Source organism: Staurois parvus, unplaced genomic scaffold (genome assembly GCF_062004578.1).
Source record: "Staurois parvus isolate SC_StPar_1 unplaced genomic scaffold, SC_StPar_1.0 ptg000720l, whole genome shotgun sequence".
Classification (NCBI taxonomy): domain Eukaryota; kingdom Metazoa; phylum Chordata; class Amphibia; order Anura; family Ranidae; genus Staurois; species Staurois parvus.
The window spans coordinates 1272262-1298460 of record NW_028318516.1 but is presented as its reverse complement, the minus strand read 5'-3'; the positions used below and the strand labels follow the sequence as shown (position 1 = coordinate 1298460).

At 45.3% G+C, this 26199-nt stretch overlaps 2 protein-coding genes across 2 annotated transcripts in view; both read left to right on the top strand.

Moving 5' to 3' along the window:
* LOC149445473 (uncharacterized) overlaps positions 1 to 25114 on the top strand; it is a gene marked incomplete at its 5' end in the record, with an annotated part of 164533 nt that extends 139419 nt beyond the window's left edge. The window contains 4 exons of the mRNA XM_089653775.1: positions 2508 to 2539; positions 4640 to 4787; positions 8070 to 8132; positions 23567 to 25114. Of these exons, the coding sequence (XP_089509901.1) occupies positions 2508 to 2539; positions 4640 to 4787; positions 8070 to 8132; positions 23567 to 24280 (957 nt within the window). The remainder of the gene's footprint in view (positions 1 to 2507; positions 2540 to 4639; positions 4788 to 8069; positions 8133 to 23566) is intronic.
* LOC149445474 (oocyte zinc finger protein XlCOF7.2-like) lies at positions 18673 to 19143 on the top strand. The gene is made up of 2 exons (XM_089653802.1): positions 18673 to 18803; positions 18890 to 19143. The coding sequence occupies exons 1-2, from the start codon at positions 18699 to 18701 to the stop codon at positions 19079 to 19081; spliced, it is 297 nt and encodes a 98-aa protein (XP_089509928.1). The 5' UTR covers positions 18673 to 18698; the 3' UTR covers positions 19082 to 19143.
* Positions 25115 to 26199: the final 1085 nt, after the last annotated feature.

The following is a 26199-nucleotide window of genomic DNA, read 5'->3' as shown; positions in this document are numbered from 1 at the left end:
GGACAAGAATATGGTTTTTCCCCCGTGTGAGATCTCTGATGCTTCTGCAGCCTGGACTTCTCTGAAAAACATTTTCCGCACTCAGAACAGGAATATGGCTTCTCCTCTGTGTGAAATTTTTGGTGTCTGTAAAGATAGGACTTCAATGAAAAACATTTCCCGCACTCAGGACAAGAATATGGCTTCTCCCCCATGTGAGATGTCTGATGCCTGGAAAGATGGGACTTCAGTGAAAAACATTTCCCGCAATCAGGACAGGAAAATGGCTTCTCCCCCGTGTGAGATCTCTGATGTTTGTGCAGACTGGACTTCTGTGAAAAACATTTTCCACACTCAGGACAAGAATAAGGCTTCTCCCCTGTGTGAGATCTCTGATGTTTCTGTAGACTGGACTTTTGTGAAAAACATTTCCCACACTCAGGACAAGAATACGGCTTCTCCCCTGTATGACATGTCTGATGCCTGGAAAGATGGGACTTCACTGAAAAACATTTCCTGCACTCAGGACAGGAAAATGGCTTCTCCCCCTTGAGAGATTTCTGATGTTTGTGCAGACTGGACTTCTCTGGAAAACATTTTCCACACTCAGGATAGGAAGATAGCTTCTCCCCTGTGTGAGATCTCTGATGTCTGTAAAGACTGGACTTCACTGAAAAACATTTCCCACACTCAGGACAGGAATATGGCTTCTCTCCTGTGTGAGATCTTATATGCATATTAAGACGGTATTCATGATGGAAACATTTCCCGCACTCCAGACAGGAGAACTTTTTCCCTGTTGTAACGCTGACCTGGACCCGCGCAGTCTGAGGTTCCTCAGGATACGAGGAATCCGATGGTCCATCTACACTGGGTGGTGCCGGATGGACATTGGAGGGAGCCGGGTTTTCTCCTGGACTATACTGTGTGATGTCCTCATCTTCTACTTTCCAGTCTGGAGACAAAGTGAGACAATCCTCGGAGGTTTTCCTCATCTCCCGGCCATGGACTAAAATACAAAGACAAAGAGGATTACTAGACAGGAGCTGATTGGTTCAAATCCCCCCAAATGTCAGGACGGTACAAATACCCCCAAATGTCAGGACAGATCCCTCCAAATGTCAGGACGGTACAAATACCCCAAATGTCAGGACGGGACAGATATCCCCCAAATGTCAGGACAGTACAAATACCCCCAAATGTCAGGACAGTACAGATATCCCCCAAATGTCAGGACAGTACAGATATCCCCCAAATGTCAGGACAGTACAAATACCCCCAAATGTCAGAACAGGACAGATCCCTCCAAATGTCAGGATGGTACAAATACCCCCAAATGTCAGGACGGTACAATTCCCCCTGTAAGGAAAAATGTCTTATTAACTGGCATCCATTGTGTTTAATGCCTCCATTGTAGATGTGGGAACAAGTTAGTTTGGTGTTTATATGTCACTTGTGACAACTCTTTGCTTCATGAATTCAGTTCCCATTCTGTAGATGGAACTGCCTTATATGGTGGTCTTCAGTCATTTGTGGTCGTTATATTTCTTGATAAGATTGCAATATATCATTGGTCATTACAATATATCGTTGGTCATTACAATATATCGTTGGTCATTACAATATATCGTTGGTCATTACAATGTATCGTTGGTCATTAAAATATTTTATTGGTCATTACAATATATCGTTGGTCATTATAATGTATCGTTGGTCATTACAATATTTTGTTGGTCATTACAATATATCATCGTTCATTACAATACATCGTCGGTCATTACAATATATTATTGGTCATTACAATATTTCATTGGTCATTACAATATATTATTGGTCATTACAATATTTCGTTGGTCATTACAATATTTCATTGGTCATTACAATATATCATCGGTCATTACAATATATCGTTGGTCATTCTGCATTTGTAAAACCTGCTCGCACGCATTAAACGTTCAGAGATTTAGTTTGCACACTTCGGTGTCCGGAGTTTTATTCCTCCTGAGCTCAGAGGGCAGAAATTACCGAAGACATTTAAAGGGCTACAGACATAGGTTGAATCCTTGCAATCTGGTGTCAGAAGTCGGGATTAAAGGCGAGGCTGGTCAGGTAAGCTGAGCTATTTTGTCTTAGTTTTGCCGGATCAAATCCCCTTTAAAGACCCCGGGACAGCAGCCGAAGTTTCCATGTGAGATTGTTGGATCTCACGGAGAGTCCTTGAGGTGGGTCCTCAAAGGAAATTCAGAGGTTTTGGAAGCCTCTGGGGAAAAATTGCCTCGGCAGATGTATTGTGAATTCACAGGAGTCCTCGGTTATTTCTGCCATTTTAGAAGTAGAAGTGCCTATTTGCTGTGTGTTATGGAACTGCTATGTAGTATTTCTGTTTCTTCAGAATAGGTTTATTACAAGGATTTGTACTTTTAGGTGTTAAACTCCTGAACTGTGGAGAAGGCTTTGCTGACATGACAACCTCTCCGCTTCAGGGAATAAGTACTGATATTGTAATCATTTATTGCTTTGTCTAACAGCTGTTTTGCTTCCACTATGGGAAAGATCCAAAGTAAGGGATCTCTGCCAAAAATTCCAAGGCCTCCGCATAAAGTGTTAAGTGATATTGCTGAGAAAAAGAAAGAAAGACAAGAGAATCCGGAATGGTCTAGGCTAACTTGTAAAGAATATGTGATCAGAGTATCACCGTGGGATGATTACTATGTGGTTCCTTTCACAGACAGTATTGCAGAATGGTCCCTGGATATGAAAAGCAGTGGTCCCTTTCCTAGAGATGGGTCTAATGATAAGATTCATATGGACATGATAAGGGGACTGTGTTTAGGAGATAAGACATCTTTCAACTTGCCCGAGCTGGGACTATAAATACATGAAATCTGCGGGTGTTCACTGGCTCAGAATGACTGGTTACACTCCGGAGCCAAGGAATTTTAATCTCCACTCTTTAACCCCCAGCATCTGCCCCGCCAACTTCTACACAAATATATCCAGCATTACCAAAGACAGAGGATGATGATTTCCTCAAATCTTTGAGAACAGATAGACCACTACAGCCTCCCGTAGAACAAGCAGTGGAGATACAGAGTCCGGATAGTACAGTATGGGAGGAGGAGGGAGGGGCTGTAGGAGGAAGAGAGGAAGGAGACAGATCAGATGGCAGTCCCGAGGCAGAGAGGAAGGAGACAGATCAGATGGCGGTCCCGAGGAAGAGAGGAAGGAGACAGATCAGATGGCGGTCCAGAGGAAGAGAGGAAGGAGACAGATCAGATGGCGGTCCCGAGGAAGAGAGGAAGGAGACAGATCAGATGGCGGTCCCGAGGAAGAGAGGAAGGAGACAGATCAGATGGCAGTCCCGAGGAAGAGAGGAAGGAGACAGATCAGATGACGGTCCCGAGGAAGAGAGGAAGGAGACAGATCAGATGGCAGTCCCGAGGAAGAGAGGAAGGAGACAGATCAGATGGCAGTCCCGAGGAAGAGAGGAAGGAGACAGATCAGATGGCAGTCCCGAGGAAGAGAGGAAGAAGACAGATCAGATGACGGTCCCGAGGAAGAGAGGAAGGAGACAGATCAGATGGAAGTCCCGAGGAAGAGGAAGGAGACAGATCAGATGGCAGTCCTGAGGAAGGGAGGAAGGAGACAGATCAGATGGCAGTCCGAGGAAGAGGAAGGAGACAGATCAGATGGCAGTCCTGAGGAAGAGAGGAAGGAGACAGATCAGATGACAGTCCTGAGGAAGAGGAAGGAGACAGATCAGATGGCAGTCCCGAGGAAGGAAACAGATCAGATGGCAGTCCCGAAGAAGGAGACAGATCAGATGGCAGTCCCGAGGAAGAGAGGAAGGAAACAGATCAGATGGCAGTCCCGAGGAAGGAAACAGATCAGATGGCAGTCCCGAGGAAGAGAGGAAGGAGACAGATCAGATGGCAGTCCCGAGGAAGAGAGGAAGGAAACAGATCAGATGGCAGTCCCGAGGAAGGAAACAGATCAGATGGCAGTCCCGAGGAAGAGAGGAAGGAGACAGATCAGATGGAAGACCCGAGGAAGAGAGGAAGGAAACAGATCAGATGGCAGTCCCGAGGAAGGAGACAGATCAGATGGCAGTCCCGAGGAAGAGAGGAAGGAGACAGATCAGATGGAAGACCCGAGGAAGAGAGGAAAGAGACAGATCAGATGGCAATCATTGGTGACAGGTGCACCTGGGTCCTAGTGCCTGCCTGCCTGTATGCCTTGTCGGGATCCTGCACATGCGCAGATTCATGTGCTGCGGCAATCTTCTCTTTCGCACATTCCCAAACGCAATTCTTTTAGCCGGAAATCCCTTACACTCTGGGACATAAAACCATCCTATACACCACACATCATGTACTACATGTCCTTAAGAACCTCACTACGCAGCACATGACAGCACAAAGGGCAAGCGGTTATCAAGTGATTTTGACATCAACTACAAATTTGGAAGTGAAATATGTAGGTACAAACTCAGGTCCTCTAGCTATGCTAAATTGTTTGCTATGGATAAACGGTGAAACTGACAACCCACCCGAGGAACATGATTGTGTTCAGGTCATACATGAAGATACCTCTCCCAGAATAGACATACAACACCCATTCCGGAAGCTCTGGACATATTTGTAGATGGTTCTTGTCCCAGACCTTCTGATGATACCTTTATACCAGGGTATGCAGTGGTCCAGTTACCTGACATTGTTCAGGAGGCATTACCCCTCACTCACAAATCAGCCCAAGCTGCAGAATTGATTGCACTAACAAGGACTTGTGAACTTTGTGAGAATCAAGATGTAACTGTTTACACAGATTCTACGTATGCTTTTGGAGTTGTCCATGATTTTGGTAAAATATGGCAGAGAAGGGAATTCTCCACTGCAGATGAAAAAGGAGTATCACATGGGGACCTAATAAACAATGTTTTGGAAGCCATTCATAATCCTAGGTCCATTTCAGGAATTAGATGTAAGGCACACACATCTTCCTCTGATTTTGTAGCCAAAGGCGAGGCATTTGCTGATTGCACTGCTAAAAATGCCGCCCGACAGCAACACCTCTTGTAAACTCACAAATGTCTATTGGCCATTTTAGATCCACCTATGTTACCGGAACATTCTCTTCTCAAGGAGCTGCAATATACAGCAACTGAAGAGGATGTAGCATACTGGCAACAGAAGGAGTTGACATGAGACGTAATTGTCTAATGTCAAAAGGAGGTATACCAGGACTCCCACGTCACAGCGCTCCTCTCATTATGGCGCAGTTCCATGGCATAGGACATCGGGGTTGGCAGGTAGTGAAAGATGAAATAAAGAAAAGATTTTGTGTTCCAAATCTTACTAAGCAGACACAAGAACAAATAGGGCGGTGTGTTACATGCATCAGAAACAATGGTGGAAACCCCAATCAGGTTAGACATCATCAGCTATTGCCACCTAGTGGACTATTTGAGGAACTTCAAATTGATTTCACACACATGCCTAATAGTGGACGAGGCAAGTTTCTGCTGGTGATAGTGGATCGCTTTAGTCGCTGGCCTGAAGCATTTGTAACAAAGAGGATGCAAGGAGCGTTACTAAAATCCTTTAAAAAGAAATCATCCCTCAATGGGGATGTCTGGTAAGTATAGACTCAGACAAAGGACCAGCATTTACATCAAAGGTTACACAACAGGTAGCCAAACTGATGAGCATTGACTGGAAGTTCCATATATTCTACCACACAGAGTTCTGGTCAGGTAGGACGGGCAAATAGGACCCTGAAGGAAAAACTAAGGAAGGCAACAGGGGGGGACATTGAAGGGATGGGAAGCGTACTTGCCAGCTGTTCTGGCTGAGATGAGGATGACACCACATAAAGGCACCAAGCTTTCCCCCTTTGAAATTCTTATGGGCAGGCCATTCCCCACCCCCTGGACAAGAGGTCCTTTGGTAGTTATGTCAGGTGATTTAGAATTAATCCCGGAAAGATATGTCCAGGAATTGATTAGGGTGCTGAATGGTGTACAGGTAAAACTTGAAAAATGAGAATATGGTGCATTCATTCATTCATTCATTTATTTCAGTGCAGCAACTTAAAAGGTGAAACTAATATATGAGATAGACTCATTCCATGCAAAGCAAGATAGTTCAAGCCGTGATTTGTCATCATTGTGATGATTATGGCTTACAGCTCATGAAAACCCCAAATCCACAATCTCAGAAAATGAGAATATTCCATGCAATCAATAAAACACGGATTGTACATAGAACAATATCGCACCTCTGAAAAGTAGAAGCTGCATATGTACTCAGTACTTGGTTTGGGCCCCTTTTTCAGCAATTTCTGCCTCAATGCGGCGTGGCATGGAAGCTATCAGCCTGTGGCACTGCTGAGGTGTTATGGAAGACCAGGATGCTTCAATAGCGGCCTTCAGCTCTTCTGCATTGTTCGGTCTCATGTCTCTCATCTTTCTCTTGGCAATGCCCCATAGATTCTCTATGGGGTTCAGGTCAGGCGAGTTTGCTGGCCAATCAAGCACAGTAATCCCACGGTCATTGAACCAGGTTTTGGTGCTTTTGGCAGTGTGGGCGGTGCCAAGTTCTGCTGGAAAATGAAGTCCGCCTCCCCATAAAGCTGGCCTGCGGAAGGAAGCATGAAGTGCTCCAAAATCTCCTGGTAGATGGCTGTGGTGACCCTGGACTTAATGAAGCACAATGGGCCAACACCAGCAGATGACATGGCTCCCCAAATCAACACAGACTGTGGAAACTTCACACTGGACTTCAAACATCTTGCAGTGTGTGCCTCTCCATTCTTCCTCCATACTCGGGGTCCTTGTGCCTCTCCATTCTTCCTCCATTCTTGGGGTCCTTGGGCCTCTCCATTCTTCCTCCATACTCGGGGTCCTTGGGCCTCTCCATTCTTCCTCCATACTCGGGGTCCTTGGGCCTCTCCATTCTTCCTCCATACTCGGGGTCCTTGTGCCTCTCCATTCTTCCTCCATTCTTGGGCCTCTCCATTCTTCCTCCATACTTGGGGTCCTTGTGCCTCTCCATTCTTCCTCCATACTCGGGGTCCTTGGGCCTCTCCATTCTTCCTCCATACTCGGGGTCCTTGGTTTCCAAATGAGATGTTGTTCTCATCAGAAAAGAGGACTTTGGACCACTGAGCAACAGCCAGGTCTGTTTTTCTTTAGCCCAGGTAAGACGTTTCTGACGTTGTTTGTTGTTCAGGAGCGGCTTGACAAGAGGAATACGAACTTTTGAAGCCCATGTCCAGGATCTGTCTGTGTGGTGGCTCTTGATGCACTGACTCCAGCCTCAGTCCACTCCTTGTGAAAGTCCCCAACACTTTTGAATGGCCTTTTCCTGACAATCCTCTCCAGGCTGCGGTCATCCCTGCTGCTTGTGCACCTTTTTCTTCCACACTTTTCCCTTCCACATAACTTTCTATTAATGTGCTTTGATACAGCACTTTGGGAACATCCAACTTCTTCTGCAATTACCTTTTGAGGCTTTCCCTCCTTATGGAGGGTGTCAGTGATGGTGTCAGGTCAGTAGTCTTTCCCATGATTGTGATTCCTACTAAACCAGACTGAGAGACCATTTAAAGGCTCAGGAACCCTTTGCAGGTGTTATGGCTGAATTATCTGATTAGAGTGGGACACTTTGATCTGAGAATATTCCACCTTTTCACAATATTCTCATTTTCTGAGATTGTGGATTTGGGGTTTTCATGAGCTGTAAGCCATAATCATCACAATGATGACAAATCACGGCTTGAACTATCTTGCTTTGCATGTAATGAGTCTATCTCATATATTAGTTTCACCTTTTAAGTTGCTGCACTGAAATAAATGAACTTTTGCACGATATTCTAATTTTTAGAGTTTCAAATGTATATGGTGATGTCTCTCTCTCATTCCCTCTTCCCACAGATGATCCATCCCACCCGTACAAGCCAGGAGATGGGTATTGGTTAAGGATCTTCACAAACACAAGACCACAGATCCGCCATACGAAGAAACTACCATACCATGTGATGAAAACCGCAGTTCTGACTGCTGATTCCAACGTCTGGATACATGCTTCTAGAGTAAAGAGGATCCCGGAACCTCCAAGGAACCTCCAAGGAACCAGGAGCAACAGATGGAACAGGTAAAGGAGACGGACCTACCAGTGTTCTTCAATCTCCAGAATGCTGCTTCATCCAGAGACAGCCTGGAAGAACTATCTTTTGGTTGTCTCTTAGTGATAAGTGTTTCAGTGGCATACTGGGCTAGTCACTGTTATTATCATCCAGAAGAATGGCCACCAATCTGTGGCCACAACAATAAGACCGTAAATGACAGCGGACTAATAAAAAAGCAGCAGAAAAGATCATTGACCGAGAATATGTCACTATTGAAATGTAAGTATAGGTATGCCAAGCTCTCGGGATTCCAGAGTTGTTGGGTTTGCCGTATACTCCACCCCGAAACTATGAACATTCCTTTGTATGCGGCACCAAAAAATGTGACGTCAATGTTTATTGGTAATCTGAGTATTATCCTCACAAATGTTACTACAAGGCTGAAATCTGAAGTGTTGGAGTTATGATGGAACCTGAATGGTGTTTTCATTGAGGCAGCAAATCAAATGAAGGAGAAGAATGTTGTAGTCAGTCTAAACTTAATGTCACTGGGAAGCACCTGAGGACGGGGACTTTGTACAAGTAAACACTAAGAATGGATGGAAAATACATAGAAAACATTCCTAACAATGCATCCCACAGGAAATACTATGGAGTAGGGAGAGTTTTCATTAACCAGCTTTAGTTGGTTACCCTAACCCAAATGTAAGTCAAGTATGGAAAGATCAATCAGTAGATTTTACTGAAGGAGTCCAGGTATGTTGTGGGAAAACTTGTTATCCATGGACCCCCCAAGGACAGGAAGGATGGTGTTACTTAGCCACCTTGGTACCAGTAATGGATGTCATGGGGGGACACACAGTGATGCTTTACTGGCTAGTAGTCATCCCTGATATCCTATGAAATGTAGGCATGAGAGGGACTTGTATAAAACAGAAGACCAAGCCTGGCCATGGTTCCTGCATGGACTGGGTGGGGATAGAACTGAGGAGAAGGTTAAACAATTATTCACTTATTATGGATCAGATTATAAATGAAACACAACTAGAAGTAAGTCTTGTGAATGTTGAGCTACGGGCATGAAGAAAACAGGTACTCATGAATGAAATGGAAATAGAACAAATGGGAGCAGCATTGATAGGGATCTGTGAGTCTACTACTGACTATGAGTGTTGTACATGGATACATAACACGTCTGCTGGGATCCCAGACTACTATGAAGTCATTGAGAATCATAGAGACCAGGTAAATGCTTTACAAGCCCCAGCTCCATCCATAGCTGAAGATGACAGGGCTGTGTGAGTCTACTACTGACTAGGAGTGTTGTACATGGATACATAACACGTCTGCTGGGATCCCAGACTACTGTGAAGTCATTGAGAGTCATAGAGACCAGGTAAATGCTTTACAAGCCCCAGCTCCATCCATAGCTGAAGATGACAGGACTGTGTGAGTCTACTACTGACTATGAGTGTTGTACATGGATACATAACACGTCTGCTGGGATCCCAGACTACTATGAAGTCATTGAGAATCATAGAGACCAGGTAAATGCTTTACAAGCCCCAGCTCCATCCATAGCTGAAGATGACAGGGCTGTGTGAGTCTACTACTGACTAGGAGTGTTGTACATGGATACATAACACGTCTGCTGGGATCCCAGACTACTGTGAAGTCATTGAGAGTCATAGAGACCAGGTAAATGCTTTACAAGCCCCAGCTCCATCCATAGCTGAAGATGACAGGACTGTGTGAGTCTACTACTGACTATGAGTGTTGTACATGGATACATAACACGTCTGCTGGGATCCCAGACTACTATGAAGTCATTGAGAATCATAGAGACCAGGTAAATGCTTTACAAGCTTGAGCTCTATCAATAGCTGAAGATGGCTGGAACCCTTTTAAAGGGTTGGGAAGTTTGAGACTTTTTTGGATGGTTTAAGAAAGTAGGCATGCTGATTTTATTATGTTTTTTTCTAATAGTTATGTTTTATGTTGCTGCTAAATTTTGCATGTGCATTTTTAACAAGTTCTTTTGCAAATCAGGATGCATATTAGAAACAATAACTGTGAAATTTGATGTGTTGTTACTACGTGACAAAAGGGAGGAACTGTAAGGAAAAACGTCTTATTAACTGGCATCCATTGTGTTTAATGCCTCCATTGTAGATGTGTGAGCAAGTTATTTTCGTGTTTTTATGTCACTTGTGACAACTATTTATTTCATGAATTCAGTTATTATTCTGTAGACGGAACTGCCTTATATGGAGGTCTTCAGTCACTTGTGGTTGTTATCTCTCTGTATAGGAGTGCAATATATCATTTGTCATTACAATATTTTGTTGGTCATTAAAATATTTCGTTGGTCATTCTGAATTTGTAAAAACTGCTAGCATGAATTAAACTTTCAGAGATTTAGCTTGCACACTTCGGTGTCCGGAGATTTATATTTCTCCTGAGCTCAGAGGCTAGAAATTACCGAAGACATTTAAGGGCTACAGACATAGGTTGAATCCTAGCAACGCCTGTGCTAAAAATCAACATTTTGCTGCCAGCTGAACCCCAGAACCTCCATAAATCCAGTCTAGATACATAAATTGTGTCTGCAGCACAGAGAAGGAAGATTATCCGAGAGAAATCCAGGAATACAGGACGGGGAACACAGCTCAGGAAAGTGACCAGGGGATTACAGGCTGATATCACCCAGTCCCCGCCCTACTCTGGACCAATCAGTGAGCAGTATGGGTGGAGGAATGGATTTAGCGTTCATGACCCACCTGTGCTGATCTCTGTAGGAGTGTCCTCCTCTATAAATGTCCCCGTTATTCCATCCTCCTCCATAGACTGCTGATCATCCCTCACATACGCCTCTTCTTCTTCTGATTTCACCTCAACTTTTATATACATCAGATCTTCAACCTAAACCAAGATAATGAGAGAAAATATCATCTGTAAAATATAAGTTTCATTATTGTGACATCACACACACAATCCACACATTGTCTCTATGAGTCCACGCTCTGGATGCTCCACCCCACCAACCTTGTAATACTGAGGGATGGTGTGATCTTCCTGTGTGGAATCCCGGGAATACAGAGGACGGGGACATCTCTCTGGTGGGTTCCTGGTATTAGGTGGCTCCATCATATCCTTGTGTCCTTCTGAAAACTCCTCCATCACTCCATACTCCTCATCCTCCTCTTTATACTCTTCTTTAACATCAATATTATCATCCCCGAGGATTCCACTCTGAAAGATATAATAAAACATTCATTGTAACAAACATGCTGTGTATAAATCACAACTACCAATAATTGTCATCATCTACCTGATGATGGTGAGGGATGGTGTGACCTTCCTGTGTGGAATCCCGGGAATACAGAGGACGGGGACATCTCTCTGGTGGGTTCCCATGACTGGATCCATCTGTAGGAAACACACACACTGACTGAATCCATTGTTTCTATGTGTTTATCAGATGATGGGGGATCTAGGTGGATCCTCCGTACTGCTCTCTCCTTTACAATAAAGTCTCCTCTTACCCCGTGATGTGAGGGGCGGCTGATTGTCCATCATGACGTCCTTGTAGAGATCCTTGTGTCCTTCTAAATACTCCCACTCCTCCATGGAGAAATAGACAGTGACACCCTGACACCTTATAGGAACCTGACACACACAATGATACAGTCACCATCCAGACACATCCCTTGTCTGTTACTGGAGAATGTCCCAGAATTCCCGGCACCGCTCACCTCTCCTGTCAGCAGCTCAGTGATCTCTCTGGTGACTTCTAGAATCTTCTTCTTCTTTCTCTCTTCTATCAGGGAGGGAGGTGGAGGCAATGTGATGTCATATGATCTCCAGACTTCACAGGAGGAAAACTCTACATCTGAACACAAAGAGTCACATCAAATGATATTCCCAGAATCCTCCTCACCTCTCCATTCAGGTCTCCATTTTATTAAAGCCCCACTTCAGGCTGAGGTATAATTCCCCCCCACAGGACCCCCACACTACGCAGGGTATAGGCTTGTTGCAGCATTCTGATGTCATTACATACAACGCAGGACCAACAGTCCCACTTTACATGTGAGGATACCAAGGGCCCCCACATCTTAAGAGCATCAGAAAAAAGCCAGATGGAGGGACATTGGGAGGAGGAGCTGTGAGGTCAGTGTGATGTCATAGGAATCTCTGACTCTGGATGGAGGGACATTGGGAGGAGGAGCTGTGAGGTCAGTGTGATGTCATAGGATTATCTGACTCCGGATGGAGGGACATTGGGAGGAGGAGCTGTGAGGTCAGTGTGATGTCATAGGAATCTCTGACTCTGGATGGAGGGACATTGGGAGGAGGAGCTGTGAGGTCAGTGTGATGTCATAGGATTATCTGACTCCGGATGGAGGGACATTGGGAGGAGGAGCTGTGAGGTCAGTGTGATGTCATAGGAATCTCTGACTCTGGATGGAGGGACATTGGGAGGAGGAGCTGTGAGGTCAGTGTGATGTCATAGGATTCTCTGACTCTTTATGGAGGGACATTGGGGGGAGGAGCTGTGAGGTCAGTGTGATGTCATAGGATTCTCTGACTCTGGATGGAGGGACATTGGGAGGAGGAGCTATGAGGTCAGTGTGATGTCATAGGACATATAGACTCTGGATGGAGGGACATTGGGAGGAGGAGCTGTGAGGTCAGTGTGATGTCATAAGACATATAGACTCTGGATGGAGGGACATTTGGATGGGGAGATTTGAGGGGTCCTCTATATGAGGCTCCAGTATAAACCAAATCCTAGTTCCTGGGTGCGTCCTACCTCTCCTAAACTGAAGAGTGAACTTTGACCTTTACCATCCAGAAATCTGTCCGGAATCTGTGGAAGTAAGCTGTCATGTGATCAGGTGACGTGCGGAGGAACGGAGTGTAAATAGCAGACAATTGTCTCCAGAGCCCCTAATGGTGGGGATGGATTTGGCGGCGTGCTGGTGCCAAGTTTCCTCCCCCCAGGGTCACTGCAGGTGTGGAGAAAAGCTGTGTAAGAGGATATGGAGGAGAGATGAGGAGGAGATCCAGGAATCAGGAGAAAGGTCAGGGCAAGCAACAGACAAGCGCATCCAAGAGACCAAGCCGGGGTCACTACACAGAAAATCAAGTGCTGATCTGTGTATTCTGAGAGCGGAGGAGTCCCCCCATTGTCAGAATACAAGAGTGCAGCGGGGAGGATTCCCTCATCCACCTCCAATGTGTGGATGGGGGAATCGCTCCAGTTTTTATGGTCATCCCGCTGGCTGAACGATAAAACTGAACCATGTAGGCCAGCTTTGGGGGCAAATATATTATCATCAACTCCTCCCCCTGAAGGGGTTCATCTACGTATTACCTCCTCTGCTGCCAGATCCAGGAATGTCTCCTCTCTGCTTCCTCCTTATTTACCTCTCCCCTAAAATGTCCTGTCTTTACCTGACATCACTTCCTGTCTGTCTTCCATAGAGACTTCCTGTCTGTACCTGACATCACTTCCTGTCTGTACCTGACATCACTTCCTGTCTTCTATAGAGACTTCCTGTCTGGGTAGAAGTGAGATCCCCACCTTGTGGAGCTCAGAGGAACTGCAGCCCCGAGAAGCGTCTGGTAGTGTGACCCCGGCCTTGTGCTGGGTGTGTATGGACTGTAGATCCTTATAGAGGGGTCACCTTCACTCCCACCAAGGGGGACAGAAATATATGACTCCTCGGGGGAGGGGTTTTGGCCCCTTTGATTTTGCAGTAACATTGATTGCAGATTTAGTCCTGTAGAACATCTGGTATATGGATACAAAGCCCCCCAGCTGGGAGTAAAGGGTGGAAATGGCTGGTGACCCCCAGATTTGGGCAATGATGTCATCACTATAAATGGATAAAACCCGCGCTATGTGTAACAACTCCAAACCTACAAAAACCTTCTAGCGGACTGCTGCTGTAACAAAGGGAAGGATTCCCTGTCATCTAGAAGAGCATTATGTGTCACAGCGCTGTCCTATTGTGTGTGCACAGAAATCATCACAAATACACTACAAATATGTGGAGACATTCAGAGATAAAGAGCTCGGGGCTCCAAATCCTATTCTCTGCACATCCACTGCTTCCACTTTACACCCACTTCATTGGTCTTATGGGGTTTATCAATAAATGAAGGAAACTGAACCGTGTGCAAATCCATCCACAACATAAAGTGCTTTGTGCTCAAGATGCTGCTCCCTGCAGATCCACTGCTTCCACTTTACACCCACTTCATTCATCTCATCAGATTTGCTGCTATAGGAAATCATCTCAAATCCTGTGCAAATCCATGGAGACCGACAATATTGTGTGCTCAGTATAGTGTTCTCTGCAAGTCCACCGCTTCCACTTTGCATCTACTTCAATCCACTTATTTTATTCCAAAAATCCACCAATCAGTGAAAAGTTGATAAGGTGTGAAAGTGCTCCGCCCTCCAAATTGTGTCAGCTGTAGTGTAGCCACGCCTTCTTCCACCTCTTGTACAGGGGATGGTGAGGGCGCCCCCTAGTAGTGCTTCCCCCTCACCACACCAATAGGACTCCTAGCTTTTCAGCTCCCAGAGTCACAAACATCCTTCACACTCTCCTCATCTCCGATGGTAAAGGAACCGGATCCTCCTCGCTCACTCCTGCAAGTCTGCTGCGGGTTCTGTCAGTCTCCCTCCTAGACTCCGCCTCCGACCGCCATTCCAGCAGGAGCTCCGCCTCTAAATACACACTCAGGGAGGACAGAAAGGGGAACCCGACATCATGTGACACCTTTTATTACATGGAAATACGAAAATCAACGGGACTAATGCAATCACATTTACTGCAAAATCAAAGGAGCCAAAATGTGTCCCCCGAGCAGTCAGGCTGCAGGAGATCTGCTGAGACATAGAGAGGGAAATGGGAGCTAATAGGCTGCAGGAGATCCGCTGAGACATACAGAGGGAAATGGGTGCTAATAGGCTGCAGGAGATCCGCTGAGACATAGAAAGGGAAATGGGAGCTAATAGGCTGCGGGAGATCCGCTGAGACATAGAGAGGGAAATGGGTGCTAATAGGCTGCGGGAGATCCGCTGAGACATAGAGAGGGAAATGGGAGCTAATAGGCTGCAGGAGATCTGCTGAGACATAGAAAGGGAAATGGGTGCTAATAGGCTGCAGAAGATCTGCTGAGATGTAGAGAGGGAAATGGGTGCTAATAGGCTGCAGGAGATCTGCTGAGACATAGAGTGGGAAATGGGTGCTAATAGGCTGCAGGAGATCTGCTGAGACATAGAGTGGGAAATGGGTGCTAATAGGCTGCTGGAGATCTGCTGAGATATAGAGAGGGAAATGGGAGCTAATAGGCTGCAGGAGATCTGCCGAGACATAGAGAGGGAAATGGGAGCTAATAGGCTGCAGGAGATCTGCTGAGACATAGAGAGGGAAATGGGAGCTAAAAGTCTGCAGGAGATCTGCTGAGACATAGAGAGGGAAATGGGAGCTAATAGGCTGCAGGAGATCTGCTGAGACATAGAAAGGGAAATGGGTGCTAATAGGCTGCAGAAGATCTGCTGAGATGTAGAGAGGGAAATGGGTGCTAATAGGCTGCAGGAGATCTGCCGAGACATAGAAAGGGAAATGGGTGCTAATAGGCTGCAGGAGATCTGCTGAGACTTAGAGAGGGAAATGGGTGCTAATAGGCTGCAGGAGATCCGCTGAGACATAGAGAGTGAAATGGGTGATAATAGGCTGCAGGAGATCCGCTGAGACATAGAAAGGGAAATGGGTGATAATAGGCTGCAGGAGATCCGCTGAGACATAGAAAGGGAAATGGGTGATAATAGGCTGCAGGAGATCCGCTGAGACATAGAAAGGGAAATGGGAGCTAATAGGCTGCAGGAGATCTGCTGAGACATAGAGAGGGAAATTAGTGCTAATAGGCTGCAGGAGATCCGCTGAGACAGTGAAATGTGTATGAAATGGATGGATGTGCAGACACTCCCAGAAGATGATGTCATTATGAGTGGATTGATATATATTTTTGCATTGTCCCCCCCAGAAGGATCAGGTTTGGCGGGATCGCTCTCATTAGCTATACATTTGTATTTTGTGTTCTGTGTTTGTAAGACTTTTCTATATGTAATAAGAGATGTTTGTTGAACAGTTGGTTACATAAGAGTTACATTTATTTCTTCTTCCTTTATTCAGTAATGTTTCATCTCCCGTAGTATCCCTGTAAGGTACATATTATACAGGAAGGGGGATTATGGGATGGATCTCGGGGCTGCAGTTCCTCTGAACTCCACAAGGTGCTGATCTCACCTATACTCACACAGGAAGTCTCTATGGAATACAGACAGGAAGTGATGTCAGCTACAGACAGGAAATGATGTCTGGCACAGACAGGAAGTGATGTCAGGCACAGACAGGAAGTTCCAGATGAGAGGTGAGGCTGAAAGAAGTATAGGGGAGACGTTGGTGGAAGTGGCAGCAGAGGAGGTAATAAGATGTAATTTCCTATTTACAACAAATGTATATAAATCTGAGGCTCTTTTAGGAATGTTGGGGGCATTAAAAAAAATGAAAGGGGCTTTATAGCAACTTAAATGTGTAATATGTGTAACATTGTTCTGTTTATCTCCTCCTCCCCTCCCCCGCCTGTCTCCAGCACTGCACCCGGGGACTAGCAGGGAGGGGAGAGACCTTGCAGTGTAATGAGAACCGATTGGCTGCTCCTCAGGAAAGGGGAGTGTCCGGCTTATCCTTTCTCCCTTTCACTCCCAGAGCCATTTTTGCACGTTTAAAAAATCACTTTATCCTGAAGATGACACAAAACCCCCAAAATATCGATTTTCTGAAAGTAGAGACTTTAGGGAATAAAATAGCGGCAGTTCTAATTTTTATGTCACAAAATATTATCACAAAGTCTAGGAAATGCCAAATTTCAGTAAAAAATACACTGAAGTTAATTTCAGGGCACAAAAAAGCAATAAATGACCCATTTATGTGTAAAAATATAAAAGCCGAGGTTGCAGCGAGTAAATAGATATCCAACATGTCAAACCTTAAGTTGTGTGTGCTGAAATGGTGACAACCTTTAGTCCCCGGTATTATCTATAGGTGACACATTTATAGCCCCTTCTAGGTCATCAGTATAGAGTACGGAGGAGGTCTGCTCCTAGAATTATCCTCTCATTCTGGTGTGACCGGCGATATGTAACGTGTATCACAATCAATGTTATCACGTGTAGGCCCTCCAGCGTGTGCTCTTACGTTTGGGTGTTCATATATGTGGGGGAGGGGGGGCCTCAAAATGTTTTAAGGGGAGGAGTTATGTACTTGGGTGTAACTAATTGTTTACAATTAAAAAAAACATTTTTACTTAAGGGGACAAAGTTCTCTATGAGATGACTTTTGATGACAGGTTCTCTTTATTGAGACATCCAGGGTCTAAAAGACCCCCAATGTCTCCCCTGTACTCCATTGGATGTAATGTAGAGCACATCGCACCGCATTACATTCTTTGCCATCCTCGATGGTCGGAAAATCTGTCATAACGTCACTTCTGGGTCAGGACAAGAAGGGAAGTGAACGTGTCTGCTCTCCTCTGTCCCCTCTACCCTCCGACACCCGCTGACCCGGGCCCACAGATGGGCAAGAGGAGCCGGGGAAGCATAGTTGGTACAGGAGAGGATCACACACACGGGGTGGCAGAGGCTGGCACCTGAAAGGAGAGCCCTGCGGCTTGCCCTCAGCAGGGATAAAGATTAAACACAATACTTGCCCGGCCCCCAGAACTACATATCCCGGGCGTCGGGTGATGTAAAGTGACCATCCCTGCATGATGAGCCGACATTGACCTCACAGCACTGCCTCAGAGCAAACTAGTCATAGGAAGGATCAGATTTATCATTCCTTGTCTGCAGATCTAATACTCATCAAAACCAGTTCAGAGACCAAACAAACCCAACAGAAAAAAGGGGCCCCGGACCTCAAAATTGTAGTAAACACTAAACAGTCCAAACAAAATCTCTTCCCATGGGGGGAGTAGTTCTTCAATGTCCAGCAACCCTCCTATTCCCCCCTCACATCCACATCCTATTATTGTGTGACCAATACCATCCAAATCATTCTTACTTTCATTTCCCAAAGTTATCCGTCTACAAGGAGACCTGTATAGATCACATGACCCCACCAATGAGGATGGAGGAGGACCGGAGTCACATGACTGAGAAGATACTAAACCTCACCCTGGAGATCATCTACCTGCTGACCGGAGAGGTGAGGAGGATTCTGGGAGGTCACATGACATCATTCTCATCTCTATTAATAAAACACAGACCTGACCGGAGAGGTGAGGAGGATTCTGGGAGGTCACATGACATCACTCTCATCTCTATTAATAAAACACAGACCTGACCGGAGAGGTGAGGAGGATTCTGGGAGGTCACATGTCATCACTCTCATCTCTAGTAATAAAACACAGACCTGACCGGAGAGGTGAGGAGGATTCTGGGAATCTAACATGATATTCCTATTGGTTCCTCAATACAGAGATTTCCTCTTCTGAAGTCAGGTGATCATATGACCATCACAGTGCCTCCATGTGACTCCCTAAACCCTGAGAGACACAACATGCAGAAGATTCTAGAAGTCACCAAGAAGATGATGGAGCTGCTGACAGGAGAGGTGAGCGGTGCCGGGAATTCTGGGACATTCTCCAGTAACAGACAAGGGATGTGTCTGGATGGTGACTGTATCATTGTGTGTGTCAGGTTCCTATAAGGTGTCAGGGTGTCACTGTCTATTTCTCCATGGAGGAGTGGGAGTATTTAGAAGGACACAAGGATCTCTACAAGGACGTCATGATGGACAATCAGCCGCCCCTCACATCACCGGGTAAGAGGAGACTTTATTGTAAAGGAGAGAGCAGTACGGAGGATCCACCTAGATCCCCCATCATCTGATAAACACATAGAAACAATGGATTCAGTCAGTGTGTGTGTTTCCTACAGATGGATCCAGTCATGGGAACCCACCAGAGAGATGTCCCCGTCCTCTGTATTCCCGGGATTCCACACAGGAAGGTCACACCATCCCTCACCATCATCAGGTAGATGATGACAATTATTGGTAGTTGTGATTTATACACAGCATGTTTGTTACAATGAATGTTTTATTATATCTTTCAGAGTGGAATCCTCGGGGATGATAATATTGATGTTAAAGAAGAGTATAAAGAGGAGGATGAGGAGTATGGAGTGATGGAGGAGTTTTCAGAAGGACACAAGGAGATGATGGAGCCACCTAATACCAGGAACCCACCAGAGAGATGTCCCCGTCCTCTGTATTCCCGGGATTCCACACAGGAAGGTCACACCATCCCTCACTATTACAAGGTTGGTGGGATGGAGAATCTAGAACATGGACTTGTAGAGACTATGGGCTCCAATCACAAAGCGGTATCTTCCCGTATCCCAGTATGTAGTAAGATGCTGCATTCTGTTTTTTAGTAAAAAAAACTAAAAATTCTTCCTGCGCCAAGTGAAACACCCTACTACACTGTTTTTTAGTAAAGCCTGCGGGGAATTTACCACTGGTGTCCATAGCAACAGTTGTAAATAGCTTGTTGTTAAGGAGAGGGCAGCCGCCAGTGTCCCCAACAACCAGTAAACAAGAACTGGACGGCTGCCAAGTTCCAGGTCTGGTATGGATTTTGAGGGGAACCCCGATGCCAAAATAATACAAAAAGTGTGGTTTCCCCACTAAAATCAATACCAGACCCTTAGTGAGTGCACACCTTCCTCCTGAACCATACCAGGCCACATATCCTCAACATGGGGTGGGTGCTTCAGGGCAGGGACGCTCTATCCTCCCAAAAGCACCTTGTCCCCATGTCGATGGGGACAAGGGTCCCTTCCCCACAACCCTGGGCAGTGGTTGTGGGGGGCTTATTGGAATCTGGAAGCCACTTTTAACAAGGAGGTATAGAGTACATAGTACCCCTATTCATTCACCAAACAGTGTAGTGTAAAAAAACACTGGAAGAAATTTTTGACAAAACAAAAATAAAGAACAATATCCCCCTGATGTAGATCCATCGATGATCCAATCACAATACTCGCTGTCATCGCTGACTCAAATAAAAAACAAAGCTCCCCTCCTGCCGTCTGACAGCTCCGCCGCCTCCCACTTCTAAATAAACTAAGGAGCACTACCACCCTGTGACATCACTGGGTGGCCTTGCCCTTTTGTGACATCACCAATACAACATGCCCCGGTCAGTGACGTCACCAATACAACATGCCCCAGTCAGTGACATCACCAATACAACATGCCCCGGTCAGTGACGTCACCAATACAACATGCCCCGGTCAGTGACGTCACCAATACAACATGCCCCGGTCAGTGACGTCACCAATACAACATGCCCCGGTCAGTGACGTCACCAATACAACATGCCCCGGTCAGTGACGTCACCAATACAACATGCCCCGGTCAGTGATGTCACCAATACAACATGCCCCGGTCAGTGACGTCACCGAGTGGCACTGTCCCTTAGTATTTTTAGTGGCAGGAGGCAGCAGAGCTGTCAGGCAGAGGGGAGTCTTCATTGGGAGCGGTGTCAGCGGTGACAGCGAGCATCGTGATTGATGATGGATCTACACCGGGGGGACATTTTGCTTTAGTTTTCCCTTTTTTAATAAAGGACTTGTCAAATACTGCCTGCTGTCTATATAACAGAATACTTTTTTGGGGTGAATAATTAGGGGTACCATGTACCCCATACTCATTCACAGGGGGTGAGGGATCTGAGGGCCCCCTTGTTATATTTTGTAAGTCCTCTGCCTGCAAACCCCCACAGCCACTAGCCTGGGTTGTAGGGAAGAGTCCCTTGTCCTCATCAACATGGACAAGGTGCTCTGGGGGAGCAAAGCCGCCCCTGCAACAGATTATCCACTCCATGTTAAGGGCACGTGGCCTGGTATGTTTCTGGAGGGAGGTCTCTTGCTTGGACCCTCTTTCCTGACCTGCTGAGCACCATGCTCAGATAGGGGTCTGGTATGCAATTCTTTCATTTTGACAAGGGGTTCCCCTCAAAATCCAAACCAGACCCGGGGGGGGGGGGACCCCATGCCATTTTCTTAATATTTTGTTGCCGGTAATTCTTTTTTTTCAGATTTATCGGTTGGTTAGGACGCGGCGGCCGCTCGCTCCCTAACATCCATGTTGTTTACTGGTTGTTAAGGATGCCAGCGGCCGCCCACTCTATACCAAGCAGTACACATTTCCTGAATGCCGCATGTCTCCACCACTAATTAATGACCGCATGCATTTCATTCTTTATTTCCTTCTGTGAATGTAACGCCTGTTCATGCGGTATTTACTGAGCGTGTTCAGTGTTTGTGGTCAATACCGCAACACGGGATAGGAAATGGACAGTTTCAGGATGGCATGCGGTATTTAGGGGAAATGTACCCACATATCACATGTGATCTGCTTCTGTGAAGGGAGACAATGTGTGGATTGTGTGTGATGTCACAATCATAAATCTTACATTTTACAGATGATATTTTCTCTCATTTCCTTGATTTAGAGTGGAGATCCAATCGATATAGAATTTGAGGTGAAAGCAGAAGAAGAAGAGGCGTATGTGAGGGATGATCAGCAGTCTATGGAGGAGGATGGAATAACGGGGACATTTATAGAGGAGGACACTCCTACAGAGATCAGCACAGGTGGGTCATGAACACTAAATCCATTCCTCCACCCATACTGCTCACTGATTGGTCCAGAGTAGGGCGGGGACTGGGTGATATCAGCCTGTAATCCCCTGGTCACTTTCCTGAGCTGTGTTCCCCGTCCTGTATTCCTGGATTTCTCTCGGATAATCTTCCTTCTCTGTGCTGCAGACACAATTTATGTATCTAGACTGGATTTATGGAGGTTCTGGGGTTCAGCTGGCAGCAAAATGTTCATTTCACCAAAAGTGTTACTAGACCTAGGCACCTGGGGTGTGTGCTTTTGATCTCATTCCTCATGGTGGTGACATAGCAATTCTCCCAGTATTTGTCACCTGTGCCGGGTGGAGGGATATGTCTGTATAGTTTCACTGAGTGCAGTCTCAGGAGATGGGAGACAGCGGTGTGGGACCTCTGCAACTTGTCATTAGAAGGCAGGGGAAGCAGTTGAACCTGAAGCCAGTGAAGCCTAGAACAGTCCAAAACATTCAATCACTGATTACAGGGGAGCCAAAAAGGACTAAAGGTGCCTAGGCTATCTGGAAACCTGTCTAGGAGGGTGCTATGCACTATATAATTTATATTACAACTTAACCCATGCACTATATACTCTATGTTGTACATTACATACTCCTGACCCCGGCACTATATACTCTATATTGTACATTACATACTCCTGACCCCTGCACTATATACTCTATGTTGTGCATTACATACTCCTGACCCCTGCACTATATACTCTATGTTGTACATTACATACTCCTGACTCCTGCACTATATACTCTATGTTGTACATTACATACTCCTGACCCCTGCACTATATACTCTATGTTGTGCATTACATACTCCTGACCCCTGCACTATATACTCTGTTGTACAATACATACTCCTGACCCCTGCACTATATACTCTATGTTGTACATTACATACTCCTGACCCCTGCACTATATACTCTGTATTGTACATTACATACTCCTGACCCCTGCACTATATACTCTGTTGTACATTACATACTCCTGACCCCTGCACTCTATACTCTATGTTGTACATTACATACTCCTGACCCTTGCACTATATACTCTATGTTGTACATTACATACTCCTGACCCCTGCACTATATACTCTATGTTGTACATTACATACTCCTGACCCCTGCACTATATACTCTATGTTGTACATTACATACTCCTGACCCCTGCACTATATACTCTGTTGTACATTCCATACTTCTGACTTCTGCTCTCCCCCTCCCCCCACTGCTATATGTCTTTGACTGAGTTCCATGAATAAAGAATTGACCTGGTAGGAGATCAGAGGAGCCATTTCCTAGTTCCCTTGAGGATGGAATTGTAAGCTCCTCAGAGACCAAGCTGCCTGATGTGGGCGTAGTCCTGGTTTGGGGGAACCAATCAGCTCCTGTCTAGTAATCCTCTTTGTCTTTGTATTTTAGTCCATGGCCGGGAGATGAGGAAAACCTCCGAGGATTGTCTCACTTTGTCTCCAGACTGGAAAGTAGAAGATGAGGACATCACACAGTATAGTCCAGGAGAAAACCCGGCTCCCTCCAATGTCCATCCGGCACCACCCAGTGTAGATGGACCATCGGATTCCTTGTATCCTGAGGAACCTCAGACTGTGCGGGACCGGGCCGGCCTTCTAACAGGGAAGAGCTTTTCCTGTACTGAGTGCGGGAAGGGTTTCCATTATAAATGCCATCTTAATGTGCATAAAATATCTCACACGGGGGAGAAGCCGTATTCCTGTCCTGAGTGCGGGAAATGTTTTTCACAGAAGTCCAGTCTTAACAAACATCAGAAATCTCACACGGGGGAAAAGCCGTATTCCTGTCCTGAGTGTGGGAAATGTTTTTCACTGAAGTCCAGTCTTTACACACATCGGAGATCTCACACGGGGGAGAAGCCGTATTCCTGTTCTGAGTGCGGGAAATGTTTTTCAAAGAAGTCCGATCTTTACACACATCAGAGGTGTCACACAGGGGAGAAGCCATATTCCTGTCCTGAGTGCGGGAAATGTTTTTCACAGAAGTCCAGTCTTTACACACATCAGAGATCTCACACAGAGGAGAAGCCATATTCATGTCCTGAGTGCGGGAAATGTTTTTCATTGAAGTCCTATCTTCGTAAACATCAGAGATCTCATACGAGGGAGAAGCATGTGCATAAAAGATCTCACACGGGGGAGAAGCCGTATTCCTGTTCTAAGTGTGCAAAATGTTTTTCAAAGAAGTCCAGTCTTTACACACATCAGAGATCTCACACAGAGGAGAAGCCATATTCATGTCCTGAGTGCGGGAAATGTTTTTCATTGAAGTCCTATCTTCGTAAACATCAGAGATCTCATACGAGGGAGAAGCATGTGCATAAAAGATCTCACACGGGGGGAGAAGCCGTATTCCTGTTCTAAGTGTGCAAAATGTTTTTCAAAGAAGTCCAGTCTTTACACACATCAGAGATGTCACATAGGGGAGAAGCCACATTCCTGTCCTGAGTGCGGGAAATGTTTTTCAGTGAAGTTCAATTTTTACACACATCAGAGATCTCACACAGAGGAGAAACCGTATTCCTGTCCTGAGTGCGGGAAATGCTTTTCATTGAAGTCCTATCTTCGTAGACATTAGATATCTCATACGAGGGAGAAGTCGTATTCCTGTCCTGAGTGCGGGAAATGCTTTTCAGAGAAGTCCTATCTTCATAAACATCAGAGATCTGACACAGGGAGAAGCCGTACTTTTGTTCTGAGTACAGGAAATGTTTTTCAGAGAAGTCCAGTCTTTATAGACATAAGAGATCTCACACGGGGGAGAAGCCGTATTCCTGTCCTGAGTGTGGGAATTGTTTTTCACAGAAGTCCTATCTTTATAAACATCAGAGATCTCACACAAGGAGAAATAACTTTCCTGTCCTGAGTGTGGGAAATGTTTTATGGCGAAGTCCAGTCTTTCCAGAAATCAGAGATCTCACATTGTTGAGAAGCCACTTTCCAGTCCTGAGTGATTAAAATGTTCCTCACTGAAGTCCTGTCTTCCTGTACATCAGGGGTCCCACACAATCCTGGAGGTGTATTAGTGCCTTGAGTGCGGGAAATGTCTTCTAGATGAATGTTGCTGGACATCCCAGCTCTCATGTGGGGAAGAAGCACACCCTGATATACACCTCAGATATACTCCATGGCTGATCTTCATCATGGAAGAAACAGTTCATAAGGAGATCAGAGGTCCCCAAAGACATGGATGAAGTGTGGAACCGGGTTGGCCATTGATGGCAGGAGAAGAATAGCAATGGAGTCCTGACCTATAGCACTGAATACAGATGATGGTTTTCCTTTTTACTATTTCCATATTTTTATTTACTATATCCATATGTTTGGAATTTAATATTTTATGTTTTAATTGGCTCTGAATATTACATATTGTTAATTGTCTTTTCTATATACACACTTCATCCTTTATATCTGTAATAATAAAGTATATTTTTATCAGACATGTTTAGTATTATAATGTCTCTGTAATCCAATTGTTTTGTTGTTATGACATTATGGCACTTGTAGTCCTCCAGGTGAATGGCAATACGCTATATCTAGTTTGATGACATCATGTTGTTATGTATACATTGCATATTATAATCCCAGTTGGCACACTCCCTATAATTGGCAGAGTATTATTATTCATTATTTTATATATACATTCATTTTTCCATATTTTATGGGTCTACAACAAAATGGAATAAATAAAGAGTGGGTAAGTGAGCGCAAAACAGATCAGGTGAGCAGCTAACATACAGGGTAATCCTCAATACCTTGGAATATAAAAATGTAAATGGTGTATGTTGCGCTAAGGCATGAATATCAAGCAAGGAGAATATCACCAAATATAGTAAAAATTCAATAGTTCATATAGTATAGCAAAAAGGAAGCTGGATATGATCCAATGGTGTTTCAAATCCCATTCAGTAGAATAAGGAAAGAATTTAGTGAGGTTGTGCGCTTACCACAAGTACACACAATGTAAGCATTGTATGCAAATAACTGGGCGTCACGGTCTGGTCAGCAGCCTGGGCAACATCTGCTCACATGAGGACATCTGGGTCACAGGTCCAACGCTGTCCAGGCCCCTTCTGGCTCTCAACTCCAAACCGCCACCTTACAAAGCTCATTAACAAACGAGCCGGGAGGCAAGAAAGTGATCGATAAAGCATACATCCAGGCCCAATGGATAGGTTCCCTGGTGGCTAGTAGTTCAGTCAACATGCAAAAATATATACAACTCCAGGTCCAATAGATAAGTCCCTGGTAGCTAGTGGTATCATCAGCATAAGGATATAGAG

Coding starts and splice junctions, on each gene's coding strand:
- LOC149445474 (XM_089653802.1), top strand. CDS start 18,699: ATGACCATCACAGTGCCTCCATGTGACTCCCTAAACCCTGAGAGACAC. Junction 18,804..18,889: donor TGGAGCTGCTGACAGGAGAG/GTGAGCGGTGCC, acceptor TGTGTGTGTCAG/GTTCCTATAAGGTGTCAGGG.